Below are 13,011 nucleotides of genomic sequence, written 5' to 3'. Positions count from 1 at the left end.
TGTGGTGATGGATTTCAACAGAGAGATTTCATCTCCTGACAATATTTCCACTTCCGCTTCTCATCCGGGGAATGTTATACAGTATATATATATATATATATATATATATATATATATATATATATATATATATATATATATATATATATATATATATATATATATAGTATGAAAACAATTGATGTAACATTTAAATACGTCACAAGGGCTCATTAAGAAAACTGCACTTTGGGTGCTAACGAGCGTCAAATCAGCACTGACTATATGTATGATACACACGGGCGACTATCACCTCAAAACGCAGATGTCCTCTCTTTGAGGTAATAATTGCCTGCGTGTGTCATAACCACAGCCTGGGGGATAATCCTGAAAAAAACGACAGAACACACGTACCATAACCATTAAAATGGAAGTGATAAGACGTCCGGCTGAGGAGAAAAAAAATTAAAAAAAAAATTTAATTTAAGTCATGAAATACATGAAATTTGATCCTCTAACATGAAAATAACTTGATTCATTCTGAATAGTGATGAATTGAACTTTGCCATGAAAAATGTGAGAAGCTGTGGAAGAATTCACAAAATTGAGAAATTTTGCCAAAATTCTCAGGGTGCTTTTTCTCACATTTTTTTTTTCTCGCAACAAATACATTGGGGTTAATGGGAGGGTTTTTTTCTTGTTTTTTTCCAAAATAAATTGGAGTCAATGGGTGTGTTTTTTTCTCATTGTTCTTTTCCTGAACAAACGGAACAAATGGGGAAATTCTAGCCTAGATTCACAAACATTTTTATCACTCAAAAAAATGTGATTTTCACTGTGAATCTGGTGAAAAACTTGCTCATTCCTAATCCTGAATGTGAATTTAAATGGAAGTATAAAATATGGATACATCATTTCAGCCAATTCAGCCAAAATTTACATTTTGCTTCCCCCCCCAAAAAAACTCAATTGAAGAAAAAATCTTGTATAAACTCAATCAAGTTTGTTTTTTCCACAATCAAGTTTTTTTTGTTTTTTTTTTTATACTGGAACACAATTAATTGCAAAATGCTTTCATAATTACAAAAAACATCATTAGGTTGAAAGATTTAAGTTGCAAAAAAAAAAAAAAAAAAAAACTTGATTGCCTTGAAAATGCATTATTACCTTCACTTGCATATGTTGAAATGTTTAAAAAAAATAATATACTCCTCCCACTCCTTCAATTGTTAAATTTCAATAACATGAATTAAAAAAATATTTGAAAATGCATTTTTTCACTGCAATATTGAGGCGTTCAAGAAGCTCCTGTAATGCAAGTGTGTTTTCTTGCTCATTTTCCTGAGATATAATGATGATTAATGACATTAATTGCCATCTTGTTAATTTTGCATGCAGCTGTGCTTTACTATACAATGATGACTATTTAAACCTTTTAAACCAGAGTATGTAATATTGATAAAAGTTGCATTGTTTTGTGGAGCAGTTACCAAATGGTGCAGTGGCTGAGGACCCGACCTGAAGGTCAGTTAGAGTAAGATATTGGAAGAATGCTTATTTGCTCTTCTAGATAAAACTGGAAGTCTGAGGGTGAACATTAATTTGCTGTCCTGGATAAATCTTGAAACTACTGCTAAATAGTCAAAACATCAATTTTCTTTGACCTAAGAAGTCCTGGATCAAGAGTAGGAAGGGTTGAACCAAAAACAACAGGTATATTATAAAGCCAGTGTCTCAGTTCCATCTGTCCCTACATAGGTTATTACTGGTTTGGTTAAAATGTGGGGTGGGAACATCACAGGACTTATTAAATTGTGTGCTGGCTCCAGAAAATGTGTATATAAGGCATATATACTTTAAATTAACATTCCCCTTACTGATCCAATGCATGTATCTCTGGTATAAACTCAACCTGCTCTCCTCTCAACTAGGAAGCTGAATAAGGTGACCAGTAGCTGATACTTTCAGATAGAAAATACTATGGATGTGACCAAACCGGCACATGGGGGCGGAGAACAGAGCAGTGGCTGAGGGCCCAACCTGAAGGCCAGTTACAGTAAGAAATTGGGAGATGCCTATTTGCTCTTCTAAGTAAACCCGGAAGACTAAGAATGAACATGGATGAATCTTGGCACTATTGCTAAATAGCTTATCCATCAACTTATTATGACCTTTATTATGTCCCAGACCAAGTGCCTCATATGGAGGCTTGAGCAAGATTTATAGTATGAGCCAATGCCTCAGTCCTATCTGTCCCTAAATATGTTATTACTGGTTAGGCTGAGGTTTGGTGTGAAACATGAGGTTTAATAGACTACATAGTGGTTTAAGAAACGTATAAATTAACATTTTCCTGATCCGTATATGTATCATGGTATATACAGTATATATACTCGGCATGCTCTGCTAGGGAACTGAATAAGGTAAGCAGTAGCTGATACCTCCAGTCAATAAACACATATAGCCTGGTGACTATAGATGAGTGCAGTGATCCACAACCAGTGGCTTGCATGCAACATGTTGCTCACCAACCTCTTGGATGTTGCTCTCAATGGCCTCTTAGCAGGTGCTAATTTTTGAATTCCTGGCTTGGAGGCAAGTTTTGGTTGCATAAAAAACAAGTGTTCTGCCAGAGCCTTCTGAAGGCTGCCAGTCCACACAGGAGCTACCAGTCAATCAGAGTCCATAATTGACACCTTCTTTTTGCATGCTTGTGTTGCTCTCCAAATTTTTTTTATATCTGAATGTGGCTCATGGGTAAAAAATGTGGGGAATCCCTGCTATAGATGATGGCAACTGCAGGTCCTACAACAAAACCACAAGATATCTAGTGATATCACTTGAAGAATTTTTAGGCAACTTGTACCCATAGGTACACTGTTCAGCACTGGAGTCATTTATTTTTAGTAGTATGCATATTCCATTAACATTATTATAATTCGTTTATGTAGATATGATGTAGGCAAAATTTGCAGACATAAAGATGTTTAGAACAATCAATCACCAGTCAAGTTATAATGCACTGAATGTAGATTTCTAATTGGTTCTTACATAAGTCTATGACAAAGTGTTTTTTCAGTAACAAGTAATTGTGGCCTACAGTAGGGCTGAAATCCCTAAATATGGAGGATAAACCATTAACACTTACACAGATTTGCATTCTCCCCGCACGAATGAATTTGACAATTTTTGTCAGATGTAATATTTGTGCTAATAAATTCCTCCACTGTCTGCTGCTCCACGGTGCCTTTAATGGAACTAGAGAACAACGCTGAATAAAAGATATCATTATCGTTCCTGGCAGGTAACATCTCATTATTATGCATTATGCGGAAAGGTCTTCTTATTACTGACCTTAAAACTTGTACTTCACCAATAATAAGCCATTTTAAAAAAAGAGGCTCGGTGAACCTACAGGCTGGTAGCAACAATGAACTCACTTGCAATTAGAAAAAAGAGGCCACAAAAAGAATTTCCATGTCTTGGCAGATAAACAGAGACAGATAATCAGCATCTAAAATTAGTGCTCCGGCGAACTGATCTGGGGAAATGTACTACTAAATTGCTTGAATGGTATTAGAACAGGGCATTAGGGAGTGTTAAATTTGAGGCATAATGGGTATTAGTCAGGCTCAAACGATATTATAGGCAATACAGAGCTACAAGCCCAGCTTTCTATAGAACCGATGAAGAATGAGGCAAATGTTAAAGGGAATGGGGGTAATTTGTCAAAATTAAACACTAGCAATGATTCTTACTCCTTACAGCTGAGCTCCCCCTTTGGAATCCAACAAATGTTCAGTCCATCAATGTATAAATAGTCTTGGGATATATAAAATATAATCAAAACAGTCACCATGCATTGTGTTCTGGGAGTGCCCATAAGAGCAAATTAGAATTTGGAATTGCTATGTCTCTCTGGACACCCCCTTCCATATATATATATATATATATATATATAAATACCCTCATCACACACACAGTATGCCATAAATAATCATATCCGTATAAATAGTGTTTTAATACATTCTCACCGGAGTAAGGTATATGGCAGCTTCTACTCATATTTATGAGTACTCATATTTATGCATATTTATTTGATTCACTTGAATCACAGTGTTCTGTTATTCATACAGGAATTATTTATTATGAGCAGGGTTGCTAGTTTTGGATATCTATGGGGAGCACCATAAGTCCATACACGTTCACCTCTACTCATGGTCCATGCTGGTCCACTAGGTGACACAAGGGGGCAGATTAATCAAGGGTGGAATTGAAAATTCAAATTTTTGAATTAGAATTTCTGAGTTTTTTTATGGCCAAACTGGTCAAAGTAGACTGGGGAATTGTTAAAATTAATTTCAAATTCTATTTTCGAAAATTTATCATACACTAGCCCTTTAAGAATTCAAATTTTACTATTCGCCACTTTAAATCTGCAGAATTGCTGTTTTAGCCTATGGAGGACATCCTGGGATCAATTTGGAGTTGTTTGCAGCCTTCCTGACATTTAACTCAAATCTAATTTGATTTGAGTTTGCGGGTAGATCCTATTCACAAGTTGCAAAAATTTGATTTTTTTTAAAAAAAATTGCAATTGATCAAATTTCAATATCATGGGAGTTCATGGGAGTTTTAAATAACTCCCATGAACTCAAAATACGGTCCTTGATAAATCTGCCCCCAAGGTGTCTGGCAGGTGCAAAAGAGCCTTAAGCAATAAGCAGGTGGTAAGTACAGGGCTCCTTAGTGCGTTGTATCTGCTAGGGCTCTTACAGCTAAATGATGCACAAGTTAAGGGGCATGCCTATGTGCCACCCATGCTGTGCCCCTCCAGTATCTTGGAGCAAATTTAGGGAGGGCAAAGTGCAAAAAGCACTTGCTTTTGCAACCTAGCTACCCCCATTCATAAATTAGTCCAATATTTTTCCTTAATTTATTGCTTTTGTGCCAGATTTTCGATTTAAACTTGTGTATTTTAAGTAATAATTTATTTTCAATTGAAGTCGCCTCAGAGTTCCATGAGCTGTAATAACTAGGCCTGTAGCCTTTATATGGTCACAGAACCCCTTTAGTGACCTCTAATATCCTTATAATTTACAGTAGGGCAGGAGTGCCCATACTTTACTACTGCGAGATCTACTTTTAGTGATGTTGTCCCATTATGATCATCGTTAACAGCATTCTTAGCATTCTGTTCCATGGAAAATATTACTTATATATTATATTGATTTATGATATAATTTATATTACTATATTTAACAAACAACTATTTCTTATGTAACCTTAACATAATAAATATCTGAAATAAAGCATGAAACAGGAGGGTAATTTAGACACTCATCCGTTTGTTGAGTCTTGAGATCTACTGATCACCAGCTAAAGTTCTACTGGTAGATCCCGATCTACTGTACCTTTTGGGCACCCCTGCAGTAGGGGGTACATTATTTCTTATAATACATTAGTGATACTCAGAGTTCCCTGTATAACTCAGCCTGCAGCCATATGTCTTTATATGGTCACAGAACCCCTCAGTGATTTCTAATATCTTTATAATTTACAGTAGGGGGTACATTATCCATTATAATATTAGTGATACTCGGAGTTCTTTGTATAACTGCAGCCTTGTGCCTTTATATGGTCACATAACTCCTCAGTGAGTTATACTATCCTTATATTTTAAAATTATATTATTCCATATATATATATATATATATATATATATATATATATATATATATATATGTATTGGATATACATGTAACAGTGTCTTGGCTGGAGGAGACTGATTCAATGGTAAACTGAGTCAGAATCAGCAGTGAAAAAAACTGCCATATTTAGGCAAATAATGTAAAGTTGCATAGAATTGCATTGGCATTTACCATGCACAATTATATCTGGGTTTTTAGCCCAATATTCAAAAGTTATTTGTGTTTTATAACAGTAGCAGAAGTTTCACATAGTGGAAAGACAAAACTTTCCAAAATTCTCTCAGCTGGAGAAAACGTAGTTTGATTTCTTTTCTAATTTCTCCCTCTCCTTCCTTTGGACAAAAGGAAAATATCATTACTCAGAGTTAATATGATGATGGATGTTTTGATGGTATCATATTTTATACCTTTCCTGTCATTTTCTTATGTTATTGATCTGACTTTGAGTACAGGGTCAGTGAAAAGATGACTCCGGTGTAGGCTGCACCACTAATCATTAGCAAGAATCCATTCTTCCGTCAGCAGATGTTGCGTTTCACTTTTGTCAGCAAGACAAGTAATACTATTAAGTAAGTACAGCAATGGTAGTTTCATTTAAGATTAATTTACAGGCACAAAATGTAATGGGCTGCAGGGTTTGAAAGCTGGAGACTTATTTGTTGGAGCAATGTGTCGTTTTGAATTTATCAGCCGTCGTGAAATTGCTAAAGTAACGTGATTAGGCCGTTACAAACAAGGGAAATCTCATCATGTGGACACAAGTACAAGGTTATTTTTATGAGATTGTATAATACAAGATATGGATTCACTGAGATCTAATTCTAAAGTATTTTGCCTACTTTTTGTTGGAGGGGGTGGGGGGTTGATGAACATAAAGGACTTGCTCAGTAAAATGAATACAAATTGTAGGGTTCACAAAGCTAGATGATGCATTAGCAAAGTTATAGCCAATTAAGATGCAATTACAAAGCTAGCCAATGATGATGTAATAACAAAGCTATAGCCAATAAAGATGCAATAACAAAGCTATAGCCAATGATGATACAACTACAAAACTACAGCCAGTGACAATGCTTTTAGAAAGCTATAGCCAATGATGCAATTCAAAGCTATAGCCAATGATGACGCAGTTACAAAGCTAAAGCAAATGATGATGCAATTACAAAAGCTAAAGCAAATTATGATGCAGATAAAAAGCTAGCCTATAGCCAATGATCATGCAATTACAAAGTTAAAGCCAATGATAATTTAATTACAAAACTAAAGGTGATGATGCAAATACATAGCTATAGCCAATGATGATGCAAATACAAAGCTAGCCAATTATGATGCCCTTATAAAGCTATAGCCAATGATGATGCAATAACGAAGCTATAGCCAATGACAATACAATCAGAAAGATAGCTAATGTTAGGAAAGTAACAGAAGCTATCAGCAAAATGATTTCGAACGTTATATCATTTTTATAATTTGTGATTTAATAATTCCTAATATATACAAAAATGTTTGTCAGAATAAGGCAAGCATGAAAGAGACTAAAAGTATCGATTACAAATACAGTACAGTAAATTTTTGGAAGCAAAGCACCATGGTTGTTACTCAAAATGCAGTGTTTTATCATCAGAATTCCAGCATAAGTGCAGTCATTAAGAGAGTTGTGGCTGCTTTAATTGTGCTATAACTACCGCAATTGGTTACGGCCTAATTTAAGAATGATTGAGCCTTTAGGTACTAAAACCATGCAAAGGTGTCACGATCGGCTCCCTAAATCCAGAACAGGTGCTAAGCTCCCTGGTCATGGCTATGCTTCCGCCTGTAGTAGCCACCTTTGGCCTTGAGAGAAGCCCTAATTAGATGCCGCCGGGTCTTAATAAGAGAGGAGCCAAGCAAAAGTTCTGGACAGGTGAAGGGGCATGATCGTTAGTGAGGTTTAGGATGGAAGGCATCAGTTCAGGAAATAGATAAAAAGCACAATCAGGCAGGCCAGGGTAGGTACAGGCGGAATTCAAGGTCAAGGTCAATCAGGCTGGGTTTGTTGAAAGGATAATCAGGCAGGCAAGGATCAATACTGGTAGAATCAGAATAGTCAGGCAGGCAAGGGTCAGTTTTGGCAGAGTTCAGAATAGTCAGGCACGCAAGGGTCAAAATAGGAATCAAACAGGACAAGAATCACACCCAGGAACTAACAAGTTAGACCTAACAACGGGCAATGACCCCTTTTAAACATTTGAATTTCATGCCACACGGCTTGACAACATCACGCACACGGCACGTAAAACCAGGAAGTGCGCACTGTGCCTGCCCAAGTGCTTACCGGCGATCGAGGAGGAAGGACCACGTGGCGGCGTCCCCGCCGGCCCACTAGACCGCCAGGGTACTTACATAGGATTTCAAAATTTTTGTGGAGTTTCTTGATTCAAATACCTTTTCCCAACCACAAAATTAAAAGCTTGCCAGGTTTTAGGTGCCGAGCTTTTAATTTTTTAGAAAAACCCACTCAGGGAAAAAACTCTCTCCAGGAAGCTGAGGTATTCAAATTAAGAAACCAATTCTCATATGTTTTTAGTACCTGAATGCTTGAGCCCCCCCCCCCCCCCAAAGACTGGAGAATTCTTAATATTAGCCCCTTAATGGCATGCAAGTTGTAAGTAGCATTTTTTAGAGTTGCAATTGCTTCAGTTTCAGGTTAGAGTGCGTTAGTTTTGCCGCAAAACTGATGTGTCTGTTGATGTTCAGGATGGTTTGCCAGCATTTTATTTTAGTACAGACATTTCAATTCAAGAGAAGCGCACAATGTTGCCTACCTTAACTATATGGAAGTGCAAGGGGCATGTTTTGATGCAAGTACCTTTAATGAATGGTGTCAATAAGGGCAATACTTGCCTCCATTTTCGTGTGGCCACATGAGATTGTTAGATTTGTCAGCACATTCATTAAAATATGACATGATTATTAGGCAAATTCTCTCAGGTTTGTTGTGCACATTTAAAATATTCTAATAAACAATTACCATTTATTTTAAATGATTTAACACAGATATTTCTTAAAGTGTCTATCTTCTACTGTTACTGTTGTTAACATCAATAAATAAACGTCCCTGTAAAGTATTTGGGGCACTGTAATAAAACATAAAAAATTTGCTACAGGTCTAGCCCATAGCAACCAGCAGGAAGCATTTACTGGTCAGCTGTTTGAAAGCAAGATCTTCACTAATCAATGTGTTGTGACATCTATGCAGAACATTAATAAGATGCAGGAGAAAGTACAACAGGCTAAACAAGTCTCTTGTCAAGGCTCCAATTAATTTGTTCTTTTCGGAATGAAATGTTCAACACTCTCAGTTCTGTTCAGCTCTTCAATTCATCACTGGCACTTACACTACAGGGATGATTATTCAGAGATTCAGGGGTCAAACTGCTACTCGTTTGGCCTTTGCAATGTGTTTAATGGGTCTTTTTGTTTTAATTAACATAATCATGCACGGCACTCCAGCAAAGAGGTTTCCATTCAGCATCTATTATATGTCGGCACTCGAAGAGACACAAACAAACGTCATTCCCTATTATACAGTCTAATATAACAGCTTCAGTTTTCATTTTATTAACAATCCAATTCATTTAGGATATGTTCAAATACAAATCAAATTGTTATTCTTTTGGTTATGTTCTTGTCAACGCAAATGTAAAGAACACTATACTTAAAATGTACTATGTAGAAGTAACTGTCCACCTTTAAATGAACGTTTAATAGGGCAACATTATATTAAGACAATTTGCAACTGATCATTTATTTGTCTTTTTTAATGATCATTCTGTCCTGAGTCCTGCAAATTTCCATTTGGAATTGAATCCAACCTCTTGCTATGGTCCCAATTTCTCTAGAAACATAAAAAGTGGTTTGAATGATGGACTGGAAGATGAATAGGGACTGAATAAAATGAATTGCCTTGAGAAAAACAATATTATGTCACTGTCCCCAGATAGTATATTAGGTTTTGGGAGATAAAAAGACAAATCATAAAAATCTAATTATAATTAATTTATTGCAAACTTCTCCTTTCAGATTAAATTATTGTTTCTGAGAAGTTTCCTTTGAGGTAATGCCAAACCAAGAAAGTTCTGTTATTTCTGCACAGCATCAACCAAAGTGGCATTATAAAATATCACTATAATGTACTGTTGCTTTGCGCTGGTAAAACAGGTGTGTTTGTTTAAAAAACACTACTATAGTAGTACTACTACGGACTGCTGTGTAGACATGGGGCAGCGATTCAAGCACAGGATACACAGTTGATAACAGATCTAAAGTTCTGAAGAATTCCATTGTACTACTACAGAGCTAATCTGTTTTCTGCTATTTAGCCTGTGCCTTTTCTCCTTTTTTCAGCTTTGAATGGCTGCCCCCTTGGATACACAGCACCTTGTTTATATAAACTATTGTTAAGTTTCTTAAGCTAATACACCAGTTATACCAGTGCAAGGTAACACTACATTTTATTGTCATTATTTTGAAACACTTTCAGTTTTTGGTGTTATTGTTCCTTTAACTAGAATTGTGACACAGTAGGGGGGCTACAGGAGATAATAACGAAGGCTGTGACCAGACAGGTTAAAACAATGGCAGCTTTGAAATTGTAAACTGATGCCATAATGGAAACAAATCAAAATGTCAATATACACACTAATTGGTTATGGTTTATTATGTGTAACAGGTTATTATGTATAACAGGTTTTGCAGTGTCAGTTTAGTGTCTTCTAAAGCTAATACTGATACTATATTGATTAAAAAAGGGCATTGACTTAAGGGATGTAAAACAATAATGTTGTCTTATAGATCCTTGGTACATCTTCATCTTGAATATGCAGTGTGGTTTTGGGCCCTTTTAATGACCTCAAAAGAATACTAAGTTCTACAGCTGAACTGATAAAGAGAATGGAACTGTGGGGAGAAGGGTTTGTTTTAGTTAGGGAAGAGGTGCTTTCAAGAAGAAATAACTGTATACAAATACATTAGTGGATACTGTAAACCAAGGGTCCCCAATTTTAGCTCATTCAATCATAAGGAATGTTGAGAAGCCACACAAGTTATTGAGGCTTATCAAACAAGGGCTGTAATTGGCAATTTGGTAACTCCATGTGGACTGCCAGTCTGTAGGAGGCTCTGTTTGGCATTTACACTTGGTTTAAATAAATTACCACCAGCTTTAATCCAATCAAAAGGGGTGGTAAGCAACATGTTGTTTACAAATCACTGGTTGGGGATCATTGCTCTACATCAGGGGTCCCCAACCTTGTTTACCTGTGAGCCACATTCAAATGTAAAAATTGTTGGGGAACAAGACAAGCATAAAAAAGTTCATTGAGGATGCCAAATAAGGGCTGTGATTGTCTATTTGGTAGCCCCTATGTGGACTGTCAGCCTACTGGAGGCTCTAGTACACCAGTTTTTTATGCAACCAAAACTTGCCTCCAAGCCAGGAATTCAAAAATAAGCTCCTGCTTTGAGGCCACTGGAAGCAACATCTAAGCGGTTGGTGAGCAACATGTTGTTTGCGAGTCACTGGTTGGGGATCACTGCTTTAGATAAATAGAGGGGAATCAAAGACACAGCGATGGATTTTCCTGATATTATGCAATGCATGTATAAATCTGTTGTTGTACTCACTATATAATTCCATTTTATCAAGGATGTTAGCATTTGTTACTGCATGATGTGAAAACTAAAAGGTAACTTAGGGAAACACAACTGCAGTTGAGGATTCAGTTAATAAATTCTACAATAACTGGAATTTGCACTGTACTTTCCAAATGTTATTGAAATCCTAAAATTAGTGTGGGCAATATGCTAGCATTTTGGAAAAAGGAACTGTGATTGTGGAAAAAAAATATCTTAAAAAAAAAAAACTAATTTAGAAAAGACTCAAACTTGAAAATCAATAAATCTGCCACCCTGTCTATTTCTGTGACTATGAATTTTGGATCATTTATTAACCAGTAATCCATTAAAGTGAATCAATTGTAATTGGATGATGTCTAATGTTTCCCCCTTGATGTAAGATTCAGGTATGAGTTGTTTCAGCCAACCACAATATTTTTAATTCTAATATTAATTCTAATTATTGATCCCCCTTTGTATCTTTCAGATATTGTGTGACAAACAAGGATTACAATCTCCAGGAGTGCTGAAGTGGGAAGACAATGACCCAGCTGAAACGTTAGTTAACAACATTGTCCACTCAAGACTCCACAGTCCACTTCGACTATTCGTCAAACAATCTTCTCTTCCTCGGCAAGGCCAGCTGTCATACTTTAACACCGTTGAAAATTTCTGGCATTGGTTATCTAACATAAGTGATACCCAAGAGTCCCTTGTGAGAACTAAGCGCAGACCTATAGTAAAAACAGGTAAATTTAAGAAGATGTTTGGATGGGGAGATTTCCACTCAAATATTAAGACTGTAAAATTAAACTTGCTCATCACAGGGAAAATTGTCGACCATGGTAACGGGACATTCAGTGTTTATTTTCGACACAACTCAACCGGACTGGGAAATGTTTCTGTGAGCCTGGTGCCCCCTTCCAAAGTGGTAGAATTTGAGGCGTCTGCGCAGTCAACACTTGAAAACAAGGACGCCAAGTCATTTAACTGTCGCATTGAATATGAGAAAACCGACAGAGCCAAGAAAACAGCTCTGTGCAACTTTGATCCTGCAAAGATCTGCTACCAAGAGCAGACACAGAGCCATGTGTCCTGGCTGTGTTCCAAACCATTTAAAGTCATTTGTATTTATATTGCTTTTTTCAGCATAGACTACAAACTTGTGCAGAAAGTCTGCCCTGATTACAATTATCATAGCGAGATGCCATATTTGTCCTCTGGTTGAAGAACACCTAACTAGAAAGCACTGTCTGCAGTCAAGAACGCTACCATTGACTGCCAGGGGACATTCTCCTTTGGAAGCTTCCTTTTAGCTTCTTGGCAAACATTTTTATTTCTGTATGAGGTGGGGGAAAAAAAGTAATTGTGACAGTGACTCGCATACCGATTTTATTTCATAATGTTCAGATGTTTCTGTACCTTTGAAGTGGAGTAGTCCAAAATAAGAATCAGGGAGTATACTTATGCATAAGAAGGTGGGAAATATATGCATGATATAAGCACTGCTTTTGCAAATGACCAGACTTGAATCAAACTCATTTATTGTAATGACAGAATGGGAGATAATGTTGCATAGTTCAGAAAAGAAAACTGAAAACCATAAGAAAATGCATTGAGTTCAACCCTTACAAAAATTCCATATCTTTATGGAGAGAACGCCCCA

At 36.5% G+C, this 13,011-nt stretch overlaps 1 protein-coding gene across 1 annotated transcript in view; it reads left to right on the top strand.

Annotated features, from left to right (window-relative positions):
* nxph2.L (neurexophilin 2 L homeolog) overlaps positions 1-12,578 on the top strand; it is a 56,565-nt gene extending 43,987 nt beyond the window's left edge. Inside the window, exon 3 of the mRNA XM_041576916.1 lies at positions 11,833-12,578. Coding sequence (XP_041432850.1) covers positions 11,833-12,573 — 741 coding nt within the window. The 3' untranslated portion in view covers positions 12,574-12,578. The remainder of the gene's footprint in view (positions 1-11,832) is intronic.
* Positions 12,579-13,011: the final 433 nt, after the last annotated feature.

The sequence above is a fragment of the Xenopus laevis genome, chromosome 9_10L, assembly GCF_017654675.1.
Source record: "Xenopus laevis strain J_2021 chromosome 9_10L, Xenopus_laevis_v10.1, whole genome shotgun sequence".
In the NCBI taxonomy this organism is placed as follows: domain Eukaryota; kingdom Metazoa; phylum Chordata; class Amphibia; order Anura; family Pipidae; genus Xenopus; species Xenopus laevis.
This window is presented reverse-complemented; position numbering and strand designations above follow the sequence as displayed.